Source organism: Vipera ursinii (assembly GCF_947247035.1).
Source record: "Vipera ursinii genome assembly, chromosome: 5".
In the NCBI taxonomy this organism is placed as follows: Eukaryota; Metazoa; Chordata; class Lepidosauria; order Squamata; family Viperidae; genus Vipera; species Vipera ursinii.
In genome coordinates, this window is record NC_139518.1 from 9334567 (window position 1) to 9347615 (window position 13049).

A 13049-nucleotide genomic window follows, 5' to 3' on the forward strand; every position below is an offset into this window, starting at 1 on the left:
AGGACAAAGCTTTTAAGCATTTAAGCCCACTTCCAGAATTTATCTTCAAGAATCTCTAAAATACAGAACAAGACAAAGGACCAAATGTGCAAAGTAGCTGCATTCTCTACATTACTGCTAGCATTTTTTTAAAAATTGTCGTGACAGCATCAACTTAGCCAGTAGGTTTTTTTTCTAGAGCTAGGATATACCTTTAATTCCATCCACCCCTAAGAACTAAAAACAGCTTTTACGTTCTACTCCAGCTGCTCTAGTCTAGTGGATCTGTCCTAGGGTGGCTGGTGATCTTTAGTAAATGCTTAAGTTATGCTGAAGAAACTGCATAACATAATTAGTAGGTTTGACAATACATATTAAAAGGAACTGTCCTATAATATATCAAATCTCAGTAGTCCTCAGTTAACAACTGCAACCAATTACGACAGCGCTGAAAAGCTGTTTTTATAACCAGCCCTCAAACTTACAGCTGTTACAGCCTCTTTGATTCACATGGCAACTGCTGTGCATTTATGATCAGAGTCCTGCTGTCAGAAGATCATTTGTGATCACCACAGCCAGCTTCCAAGAAGCAAGGAATGCATTCCTTGGACAAGCAAGGAATGCAGTGAAGTCACAAGTTAGTCACGTAACTCACTTCATGACCCTGGGCAATGACCTTGTCTCACTTAAGAACTATAGTTGCCAATCCCAATTGTGGTTGTTGAGGACTACCTATTACCACGGGTGTCAAACTCGCCGTGTCACGTGACGTGTCGTGCTGTATTGCAACTTTTCGCATTGCTGGAGCTGGGGTGGGCGCGGCCTCTGCAAGATGCAACCGGCCCACGGGCCGGCAGTTTGACACCCCTGACCTATACCATAACATTTCAGCCGTTGAATTCCTAAGTTTCAGCAGCGTCTTACTTCAACAGTACCTAGTGATGCTGGTATTGTAGTAGTTGGTTTCGCCATGCAACATATATTTTGGATCACTGACCTGCTCTAAATCTATTTGTAGACCAAGACCGAAGGCTCTCGTATTAAGACAATGGCATACCATAGGAAGAATTCCGTAAAGCAGGATGGCTGCACGGTTTAGAACAGGGGAATCCAACCTTGGCCACTTTAAGACTTGTGGACTTCAGCTCCCAGAATTCCCCATCCAGCATGGCTGGCTAGGGAATTCTGGGAGTTAAAGTCCTCAAGCCTTAAAACTTGCCAAGGTTGGACACTCCTGGCTTAGAGCATCAAGTACTCAGCCACAGTATGGTTACATCTATGTCTTGTTCGGCAAAACTAGCATGCTGTGGTTTAGCTTGAGGCATGCTCAAGATCGCTCGTAGACAGTTTATCCGTGCCTACAAAAGACACATTATTTAGCTAATATTAATTATTGAAAGACACAATTCTTAACAACCAAGAAAGCAATCTTGCCAATAACCCTATGCACAAAACTGAACAAGAAATACAATACTTAAAAACCAAATATAAGTACAGGTAGTCCTCAACTTACAATTCATTTAGTGACCAGAGTTACAACGGCGCTGAAAAAAAGTGACCTATGGCCATTTTTCACACTCAACGAGTGTGAAAAATGGGGAAGCCAGATTCATTTAGCAACCGTGTTACTAACTTGGCTGCAATGATTCACTTAACAACTGTGGCAAGAAAGGTTGTATAAAGGGGCAAAGCTCACTTAACAACATAAATCTTGGGCTTAATTGTGGTCATAAGTCAAGGACTACCTGCTATGTATAATAAATAAGTCACTGGTTGTAACTCCATTTTCGTTAGATGTTTAGTCTGCCTTTATTACTTTATAAGTAATTCAAGGCAGTGAACATACACAATACTCCTTCCTCCTATTTTCTATACATAGAAACCCAGTATTGGAATAACTAATTGTGACTGAACTTTGAAGTTTTACAATGAAGTTTCTGATCACTTGTTAAAAACACAAGACAATCCAGACATCATTTTCAAACAAATACCAATTCCTTTTATCCTGAGAAAAGTTCGAACTAAAAAAAGGGTACATTTATGTTCTTTGGATCACTGGGCAAATGTTTAGCAATCTAAAATGCATCTTTTTCCCTGAGTGTGGTTGATTGACTGAGTTTATACAAATTCAGCTGCACTTCCATAAACTCCCAAACTAATCAAAATTTATAACAGCACACCCTTTCTTAATAGGACATACTGGAATAAAATAATAGAATTATAGCGTTGGAAGGGATCTCTTAAGATCATTTAATTCAGTCCCTTATGCAGTGCAGGAACTGCTAAAGCCTTTCAGATAGATGATTGGGTTGGCAGTTCTTACCCTTAGGGTATTCCTGCACTGGAATCTCCTTTACTGCAGTTTTAAGTTCATGTGGGAAAAAAAATTCAACCTGGCATCTATTTGGAAAGTTAGTACTTTTTAGTTGCAGACAATGGACTGAATTTGAGGAGGCATCTCTCTTTATAGGATCATCGAGAAACCAAGTCCCTTAACTGAGTGATTTGTAATGTGTGTTTTGTGTTCCTATGGTGGCTGAATGTGAGGACAGATGTCAATCCTAGGTTATTTCTTTTAAACAGACATATTCTGAGGGATGGTCGGTCAACTCTATTGTCAACTCGTGCGTCATATGATGCCAAGCCTCACCGGGGGAATTAAACCTAGACCAGGGGTAGGCAACCTTGGCTCTTTTATGACTCGTGGACTTCAACTCCCAGGATTCGAGCCAGCCATGCTGGCTCAGGAATTCTGGGAGTTGAAGTCCATGAGTCATAAAAGAGCCAAGGTTGCCTACCCGACCTAGACCATCCTGTGGCGAGAAGACAAATGGGACTTGCTTCATTTTCAGTGAGCATAAAGATGGCTTTCCAAACCACTTAACAACTCATCCTGCAACTGACGTAGAAATTCCTGAAGCCAACACAGATCCAAGGCCCTTTCAGAGTCCTTCAAGGAATGTCATTTGAGCTCCTTCTGCCCCGAATCCTTTACCCTACCGTGGCAATATGGGTCAGTTGTTCCACTCTGTTCACGACCGAGATTGAACACACCATCAGTGGCATCTTTATTTGGAACAGGGGACTCTGCAACTTAGTGAAAAGCCGTGGAGCCAAAACACTAAGCAGGTTTGTTATCGGAGCAGTGGCCTCATTTGGGAAGTTGAAAACTATTCCACAAAATGCGACAATCCATTTCTGTATAGCTGCCAAGAAAATGACACGATCATGTCCATGGAATTATTAGTCCTGAGGGGGGAAAAATGCCTTTCTTTTCGTGTTCTGCAGACCCTCAAAAGACTTAATAGAACTGATCCCATCATCCCCCAAAATATAATGAAAAATCAGCCGGCTTCCTTGCTTGGCTTATCTCAACTCATACTATTGCTTAATCCGTTGTAACTCAATTTGACATGACTTTCTACATTTGCTTTTCCTTGTTCTTCAACGTATTTTGGCCTAATCCTCAACCTAGAAGTAAATGTGAGTTACCATAACACGCAAACATTCAGAGAAAGAAATGACGAAACTTAATCGTGATCCGATGTAAAACACATTTGCTTTCCTTCCATTTGACCCGACTTGCTGGTCATAGATCAAACAACAGGAGAAGGAAACAGGTCTTCACTTGCTTGTTACTTTTGCCCCTTAGTTAGAAACATGATACCAGGCTTGGACAGATGGAGTCTTAAACTCTTCCTGAATATGTTTAAATGCATGCTTCTTCTGCACCCTTACACACACTGAGGAGGGACGAGAAAGAAACGGGAATTTAAAAAAAAACACACAAAAACATGGAAGTCAGTTCCAGTAAGAATTGTACATCTGTGGAGAAAAAGAATTAAAATTCTAACGTCATACAAAACCAAAGTGGAAATATTAATTGCACGATGACGTGGATTTAAATAAATGCTTGGAGTTTCGGTCATTTTTTAATTTTTTTTATTTTTCTCAAAATTATTATTTTTTTTGGGGGGGGGAGGGAGAAGGGAAAGACAAACCAGGAATGGAAAGGATGGATATGAGTGATCCGTGACAATGATGAAATGGTGCTCCTTTAAATAAGAACTTGGGGTAGGAAGGCAGGATAGAAATAAAACGAGGAAATGATATTTGGAATAAGGGGAACACATTAAACACGTTGAAATAAGCGCGGGATGATTGCGAGGGGCGTTTCCCTAAAAAGCTCTGCTTTGTCCACTTCCTTGAAATGAATGGCACTGTCAGAAGGCTACTAACCTAGGGAACTTTAAGATGAGTGGACTTCAACTCCCAGAATTCCACACATTTGAAAGTTCTCTGGTTTGAAAAGCACTGCCACACTGAATCAATCTCTTGGCTCACAACGGGGGAGGGGAGGGGGGGGAAATAATCAGCAAAATAAAAGGAACTGATATTCCTAAAAGCTATGCAGGTATATGGCCAGTTCAGAGAGTTTAAACAAGTGGGGTTTCTGATAATTGCTTAATTTTGGAATTAGGGGCCCAGCCCAAATCTTGGAATGGGGAAGATGACCCTGTAAATTGATCTGGAGGGACCCAGAGAGACATTCTCAAATTGCAAAATTCGCTGCCGGCAGAAAGAAAAAAAAAAGATAATTTATGATGGGTTTTCTGCAGCCGCAGAGGTGGGACTGGAGTAGCAGAAGCAAATGCCCAACTTTTTCATCTCAATCCCCCTCTCCCCAACATAGCTTATCGGAAAAATGTGGGCAGGGGATGTGGGAGCTACTGCTTTCAATGCTCCCTTTTGTGGCCCAGCGACCCGTTTGATAGAGATCAAGAATTCACAGACACAATTTCTTTACCCTAAGGCTATATCATCTCGTTTATTGTCCTGAACAGCATGCAGCTTCATTGGATATAAAGTATGTACAACTGCCGCTGTGTATTTTTGCCGCCCCTGCAAAAATCAGGGAGAATTCTTAAGTGCTCTCAACAAGAGTATATAATGTCACTAAATAAACAGATGGGGGGGGCAGGGGAGGGAAGAAGAAAAATAATGCCTCAAAAAGCATCCCTTCCCCCAGATTTGAATCAAGAATGTCCAGAAATAAAGCGAATTTATTTAACAGCTTCCTTAAAACTCCCCCCCCCTGCAAATGAAAGTAAATATGTGTGTCCCAGGATGATGTTGCAGGATCCAATCTGAGTCGGTCACCGGGACCAAAGGTTTATTCTTCCATGCTTTTGGGCTTGGGACAGACCTCACGCTCCCTCTCCAGAATATGCATCCCCCCCCAATGTTCAAAAATCTTTCAGAATTAGCTAAGACCATTTATGAAGGATGATCTTTTCAGCTTGTGGAGAAGAATCCCATTCCCCAGTTTTAATAATTAGCTGTGGATATTTGGGAACCAAAGCAATTATTTTTCTAAAGGGTTTCTAGATTATTATTATTATTATTATTAATTATTATTATTATTATTATTATTATTGTGACCATGGAAAATTAAAAGCATCCATCAAAACAATGCTAACGTTTCCACCGGAATGTACAATTTTTCAACAGTATTTGTTGCAGATACCAGGCTTAAATCCTTTCCCCCCACCTCCTAATATATGAACCTGGCCATGACATTTAAAAAGGATGCCATAAGGGGCTGGTAGATTGGTTACAACCAAGTTGTCATGGATTTCCACAAGGCATTGAGAAAAGTCTCAAGTAATGGATTCCATTGTGGATAACGTCAAGAAGCTTCGGTCGCTGGTACAGAAAGGTTCCGTAGAGCTCCATGATCTAAAGTAATAACAAGAAAGAAATGTTGCTGATGGGAAACCTGAGTTTTGCTCCCGTGCCTTTTCAGAAACATATATCCAAAATGACTAAGATATGATCGAAAGCTGGTGGCAAATTAGGCACAAAGATGCAGGAAACTCCCAGAACCATGATCAGAAAGGGTTAGGGTTGTATGCGTTCTTGGGAAGACACATCTTATTAGATCAGCGTTACGACTTGCTTTCATACCGTTAACTCTAATCCAGAGTTCCATATGCGTGAAGGTTTTATGTAAACACTGGCATGCTCTAAAGCAGAGGTGAGGGACCATGGCCCCTTTATGACTTGTGGACTTCGATTCCCAGAATTCCCCAGCCAGCAAGGTCCACAGTCTCCCCCACCTCTGCTCTAAAGCTTTCCCCTCTCGTAGAGGTAAAGGTTCCCCCGCACATGCGTGCTAGTCGTTTCCGACTCTAGGGGCGGGTGCTCATCTCTGTTCCAAAGCCGAAGAGCCAGCGCTTGTCCGAGGACGTCTCCGTGGTCATGTGGCCGGCATGACTGGAAGCCAAAGGCGCACGGAACACTGTTACCTTCCCACCGTAGTGGTGCCTATTTTTCTACTTGCATTTTTACGTGATTTCGAACTGCTAGGTTGGCAGAAGCTGGGACGAGTAACAGGCGCTCACTCTGTTACGCGGCACTCGGGATTCGACCCGCCAAACTGCCGACCATCTGATCGACAACCTCAGCGTCTTAACCCACTGAGACAGTGCCAAACCACTGTATTCTAGGAGGTTTATGCATCCAGAATGCTGATTGTGCACATAAGCAGAGCTATGAAGGATCAGGAGGAATCCTGTAACTGGTGTCCAACCCCCAAATGAGAGATCAGGTGAACACTTATCCCAGCCACCCAAAATCAGCTGAGCAAAACACTGCAAATGGGTATGTTTAATAACCCAACACTGAATTTGGAGCAATCAATGCGGGGACAGTTGGATGGAAGAGAAAACGAAGGACAGATTTTGATGATTGGGAGAAAACTGTGCACAATGAAAACAAGAAATGGAACTAAGGTTCTATTAGGCGATTTAATAGATGTTCGTTTTGTTAAAAGAGAACGGTAGGTCCCGTATTGCTTTCCTTTATACTCCAAGCATTTAAGCAGACAATTAGATGAAATATGAGATCACTCGTCCAAATTATTCAACAGGTTTGATTTCATACTCTGATCCTCATATTTGACAGAATATTAAGTACAAAGACGATTTGGTTGGTAACGCAACTTTCCTTAATATGGTAAAGACCACGGAAATCAGTTTAGATTTGTAGACACATTGGGGTACTGTACACCTGCCAATTGGATAGGAGTCCTGGACTCTCCACCTGAGACGTACCTTAATGGGCTTCAGATGAGACCGATCATCTCCACAAAAACAGAAGTGAAGGGCTGTCTAATGCCGCACAGATGATTTCCATCTGTTCCATCTAGACTAATTATATTACGATGGAACAAATAAAGAAGAGATGCAGAATACATTTTATTTGGGTCACTTCTGTAAAGTATTATGGATCATTCCTTGTAAACCACTGTGGAAATATTTTTAACATATCCAGGTCAGCTACGATTGCAAGGAAAGGGACTAATATGTTTTCAAATCAAAATATAAGGCTAAGACCACTTTGAATCTCTGCCTGCTCATAAGGAATGGTTACACAGTGTGTGAAAATTTTGCACCTTGAAAATATGCATTTCTTAGTATTTTGCTTAGGGAACTAAATACGGTCCAAATAATTCTGGGAAATGACAGTAGTATCCCAGGTTCTCATTACTGTTAAATCCTTGATTTTAACGAGTCAAGTTGTACACAAGTAAGATCAATTGTTGCATTATGAAATACTCCAGTCTAGACCCCAGTGTCAAAATGCCTGGAAGATAGTACAATTTTAAATCTTGTATTGCGAAATATAAATTAAAGACAATTTAGAAGTTTGTTCTAATCGGCAGAATTTCAATGTACTCTTGGCAATCTGTCTTCCACATATCAGCCTGCAGATTAGATGAGTGAGTACTTCATCTTCTATCAAACATGAGAGTCAAATCATATCCTTGTGTGTGTCAAGATGATAAAACAGAGAAAAACATTTTTAAAAAATCACAAGATGTATTTATTCAAAGTTGATTTTGAAGCTGGCAATACCTACCTTTTGCAAGAACCATAGCTAGGACTTATGACCTTCTATCTTAGTGACATTTTTATATTAAACTTTCAATGTACAAGATAGCACAGACTTCTGAATATAACGCTTCATTTCCAATGTAGCATCACATTGTCGTATGACTAAAATGGGGCTAATGAGATAGGGGCAAACTTCTCCAAAATAATTTCAGTTTCTGATCCAAGGCTGCATTCAGACATTGATTATTAAACCACTTTTGTGGATTTGTGCAATCTCTCATTCCATCACTGGTCATAGTCTGCACACCATGCTAAACCAGAGAAAAAGACTAGCCAAGGTCACACCAACTAAGCTTAGCATATAATGAAGATGAATCTGCTATGTTTTTGCCTGAATGGGCTCCACGTGTTGCATACATACAACCCAACAGTGACTACAAACATAACTCTCGCTCATGTAAGAAAGATGTGGATAAAAATCATTTTAAAGGGTGGACATGAAAGAGCTTGATATGAAAATTCTGGTGCAATCAAGGTTGCTCTCCTTGACCATAGGGCTGAAGAGGGACTATCCACAGGGGGTGGTTAAAAAGTCAAGATAGCAACCATGATGGTTTGATCAAGACTCCGTGTCTGAGGTGCAACGTATACACCTCCGGGTCGAAGTAATCCTGAAACTTGCAGAGGAATGAGTTCGCAGTATCTCTGCATGGTGAATTATAGAGACACACTGTATACCCTCTTGCCAGGTAACCTTGATACTGACAAGATCTCATTCCATACAAATTCCAATCATAGGTAGTGGCAGGCAGGCATTCTAGTGGTAGAGAATATCCAAGAGGTGCAAAGATACCTTATCAGAAATCATTACCGGGGAGAGAAAAAGCTAATGTGAGATCAATCAGATACTGCTCCCGTTTTAAAAATGTCTAGGAAGTATTTTATTTTATACATCTTGCCTTCTTTCTTTACAAAGAGAGACAGGTTACTATTTTATGTTTTAATCCGGCTTGTAACAGTTCCCATTTTATGAAGGAAAAATAATCACTTGAGTAAAAAAACTTAAAATGGAGCTGCAGAGGGATTAACAGACTTGAGGATATTATTATTTTTTAAAAAAACAAACAATAAGAGAAGGTAACATTCAGAAGAGCTGAGCACTGAAAATTACAATTTAGAAGTGACCATAGTTAAGTCTTCCAACATTTTTTTTTAAAGTAACCAGCTACTAGTAAAAAGCTACTGCATCCTTAGATTAGGACTGCAAACATCCAGCTGAGCAACAGGATAGCAGCAAACAAACATAGAAAACTATTTCTCTATGCCATCCAATGGTTGTCCGGCCTTTTTTTGTCATAGAGACCTGATAGCTGTACTACTAACTTGTGTGGGCCATTTGCAAGATCTCCAGATGTTCCTACTGATCTTTTGAAAGCAGTATTCTACTTTTCTTGCAATCCAAAGAGGACTGCATGCCCTCTCCTTGTCCAGGTCTGTCTCCTCCAAACTGGGAATCTTAGCCTAATAGCTTGCTTGATCTCAACTCAAACTGCTGTTTAATTGTGACCAAGGCTGACCAAAGTGCTCTCATTTGATGCTTGAGAAAGATGGCTAATATCAAGGAAAGTAGAAAACAATCTTAGCCTGGCACTTAGACAAGCACACAGAAACACTGGGCAAAACCTCCTGACCTTCTCTTTCTACAACATCTTTGCAGAGTTTTCACCTGTTCTTTTTAAGATGCAATGGGTAGAACCTTCTGTAAATTAAGACATGGTTCTCGTTGATCTTCCTGCCGAGGATCTTTTCAATTTTTTTTTAAAAAACAGTCCTGTATAAATTAGCGAACGTATAAATAGGTTTAGCATTCATTTCTGAAGGGCGTTGTGCTAGTTTAAAAAGAGGTCTACTTTTAATCATAATTTGGGGTGGCTTTACATTATTATTTTTTACTCAAATGCGAGCTTTGTTTCGTATTGTTAAAAATAATTGCTTTTTTTTCGCACGGCCGACGAACAAGAATTAGAGGAAAGCTGCCTAATTTTCCTCTCCCCCCCCTCCTGAAGTGAAAATTTCTGGGGAGAAAACGCAAACCTTGCAGAGGTAAAAGGAATCTCGGCTGCACGTCTAGACACACGCTGATCAAACATAGGACAAGCCTTCTGATTTCAAAAGGCAAAGCAGCTAAACCATAGGAAGCCAAAAGAGGAGAGGGGTCTGATTTTAAGAAAAAGGACATGCAAGGGAAGGGGAGGAACTACACTGAAATGCGCACGTTAAGTAGAAAGGCAAAAACGATGCACACAAGGGAGCTCAAGAGCAAGAAGAAGCCGCCTTGCACACTTCGGGCCGGTGCTCAAAAAGAACAGGGAAAAATGGTCACCTGAGACAGCTTATCACGCCAGAGCCACTCAAGGCACAATAGCAGTTGCAGGATGAGAGAAAAGACGGCATAATAATAATAATAAAAAAAAATTCGACCAGTTTTTCAACAACAACCAGTAACGCAACCATCTCTCATTCCCCCACATTAAGAACACAACTTGGACCTTCTCTAAGATCCCACACTGAACCTAGGAAGACGGTTTCCTGTCTTGGACTGGACTAGACATCTATCGTTGTCGGTTCATCGTGTTCCAGTTTATAGGAGAACTGTCTGCAGCAAAGGCATTTCAGAGAAATTCCACACCTGTTGACTCGGCTGGGGCTGCATCGTCCCATTATTCGCTCCAGCATTCTTCTAAAAGATGTGCAGGCTGGGTCCCCATCGGAGAAGCAACACATGGACTCCAAGCAGTTGACACCTGGACCTGTCTTAGTAAGCTGTGGGGGGTGTGGGGGGGAGAAACAGGGAAACCAAGCAGGAGAGAAGTTAGCAAACCCTCACCGGATTTTTTTTTTTGCTAGTATAGTTACAGATGCTTTAGAAGCAGAGATGCAGTTCTGCTTTAGCTTGCATGCATCTTCTGTGTATTTCAGGTAAGCGCTCGGAAGCTTAATTCTTTAAAAAGTCTTGAGAATTATTACAGTAGTGAGGGTTCATTTGTCTATTTGACAACCGAAGGCCAGAAGATCTGAGAACTAGGTTCCAGTCTACCAATCACTTCTCTCTCTCTCCCGCTAATTAACAACCAGCGCTCGGGAATCTATTTGCGAAGCCTGGCTGACTTCGAGAGAAGTCAACGGACAGAAATTCTGATAGAAAAGAGACGGAAGTTTGATCCTTCACAGCTGCTTGCCAACGATTTCTACTTCCTGCACTGTAAACCAGATTCGCTCGAGAATACGCTCGTACAAGCGATACTGTGACTACCCTTTCTCGGTGCCTGTGGGCTAGGTGGGCCTGGATGGGGAACAGTAGGCTTCAGCTGAACCCTGGCAAGGGTTCTTTGTATAACTTCATGTTATGCACCAATTTTGTCCTTATCTGGATTTTGCAGCCCTCTGCATGCTCACTCACACCTTAGTCACGTCTCGGTTGCATCACTGCAATGCACTCTCCGTGGGGCTACCCTTGAAGAGTAGCCCAAAGCTACAGCTGGTGCAGAATTGATGGGACAAGATGATCTTATCCCTGTGCCATCCGTCTTAATTTTTCTTAACTTTTTGCAGAATTTAAAATTTTTAATGTGCATAGTTTTTTTAAAATTTTTTAATGGCGTTCTATTTTATTTTTTTAGGTTCTGCCCAGAGTTACCCTATTGAGCAATGGGTGGCATATAAAATAAATAATTAAAAGAAAGTATCCAATATCCATTTTCTTATCTATGTTAATATGGCAGCATAAATAATATAGTCTTGGATATTTTATTTTTATGTACAATGGCTGCAATTTGACATACATGGTGTGGAAAAGTTCAGGATACAATCTGTGACCCTAATGCAGAGGTTCCCAACTTTTCTGGTTTGGGGGCCTGGAGGGAAAGGGAGGGGGAGGTGCCTTTACGCGCGCATGCGAACAGGGCCGCAAATGCAACGCTCACGGTGAGGTTAGCATGCACGACACTCAGAGCAACACTCATGGCGACACTAGCGCGTGTGCAACTCACAGCAATGCTACCTGTGAGAGGGAGGTGAGTGCACCCACACACCTGCACACAACAGCCAGCCACTCACGTGGCCCGGTGGTCAACAAGCCACAGCCTGGAAGTGAGCTGTGGCCCACAGGTTGGGGACCCCTGCAAAAACAGTTACATTTCTTTTTCTTTTAAATAATAAATGCCTATTTTAGGAACACCAGTTCTGAAACATATGCTTTGACTTAACATTTTTGGTAGGGCTACATTAGGGTGAAAGTATATCTCTCTGCTGAGAATGTTTCACAAGATGGTTGCAAGCAAATCAACTATGGCTGCATTGTTATTGGGAAAGGCGTGCAAAGTAGCTGAACAGTTATAAATGTAGCAAGTGGTTTAAATATTCAAAGATTGAATACAGGTATTCCTTGACTTACAACAATCAATTTAGTGACCATCTGAAGTTATAATACCAGTGTGACCTATGACCAGCTTTCCACTTATGACCGTTGTAGTATCCCTGTGGTCAAGTGATCAAAATTCAGAAGCTTAGCAACTGACTCCTATTTATGATGTTGCCATGTGTCCCAGGGTCATGTGATCCCCTATTGCGACCTTCTTACAAGAAAAATCAATAGGGACACATGATTCACTTAACAACCGAGTTACTAACTTAACCTCAGTGATTCACTTAACGACATGGCAAGAAAGGTCATAAAATGGGTCAAAACTCACATAACAACCATCTTGTTTAGCAGCAGAAATTTTGGGCTTAATTGTGGTACTAAGTTGAGGGCTACCTGTATTGCTATGGGATCAGAAGCAAGAAGATGAGAATGATGGATTTATGTTCCAAATGTTGCAAAATATATTTTAATCATTTCATTATACTCATTCTATCATACATTGGATGAATGAATAATGAAACCAGCTTTTTTCCACTGGATGCTCCGAGACATCATCATTAAAACATAAACATTTTTTTTAACGTCATGACATTCATGGCGATGCTAACATTCACAGCAATGAGGTTTTTTTGTGCACTCAACTCAAGTTGCTGGCCTGCCACTTTGCTGTGGTTGTAAAATGTGGGTTGTGATAAAAGATTTTGCGAAGTTTTCATACCTTTTGCAATAAGAAAGGGAAAAAGCTGTAC

At 41.1% G+C, this 13049-nt stretch overlaps 1 protein-coding gene across 2 annotated transcripts in view; it reads right to left on the minus strand.

Annotated features, from left to right (window-relative positions):
- The window catches only part of ATP11B (ATPase phospholipid transporting 11B (putative)), a 412741-nt gene that overhangs the window by 317348 nt on the left and 82344 nt on the right, over nt 1-13049 (minus strand). The window contains exons 29-30 of one of the 2 annotated variants that reach the window (XM_083363879.1): nt 10567-10700; nt 1613-5718 (exon numbers count right to left, since the gene is read on the minus strand). In XM_083363879.1, coding sequence (XP_083220005.1) covers nt 5640-5718; nt 10567-10700 — 213 coding nt within the window. In that variant the 3' untranslated portion in view covers nt 1613-5639. Of the gene's footprint in view, nt 1-1612; nt 5719-9935; nt 10701-13049 lie in introns of those variants that run through there. The other variant, XM_083363878.1, reaches the window with a different exon arrangement.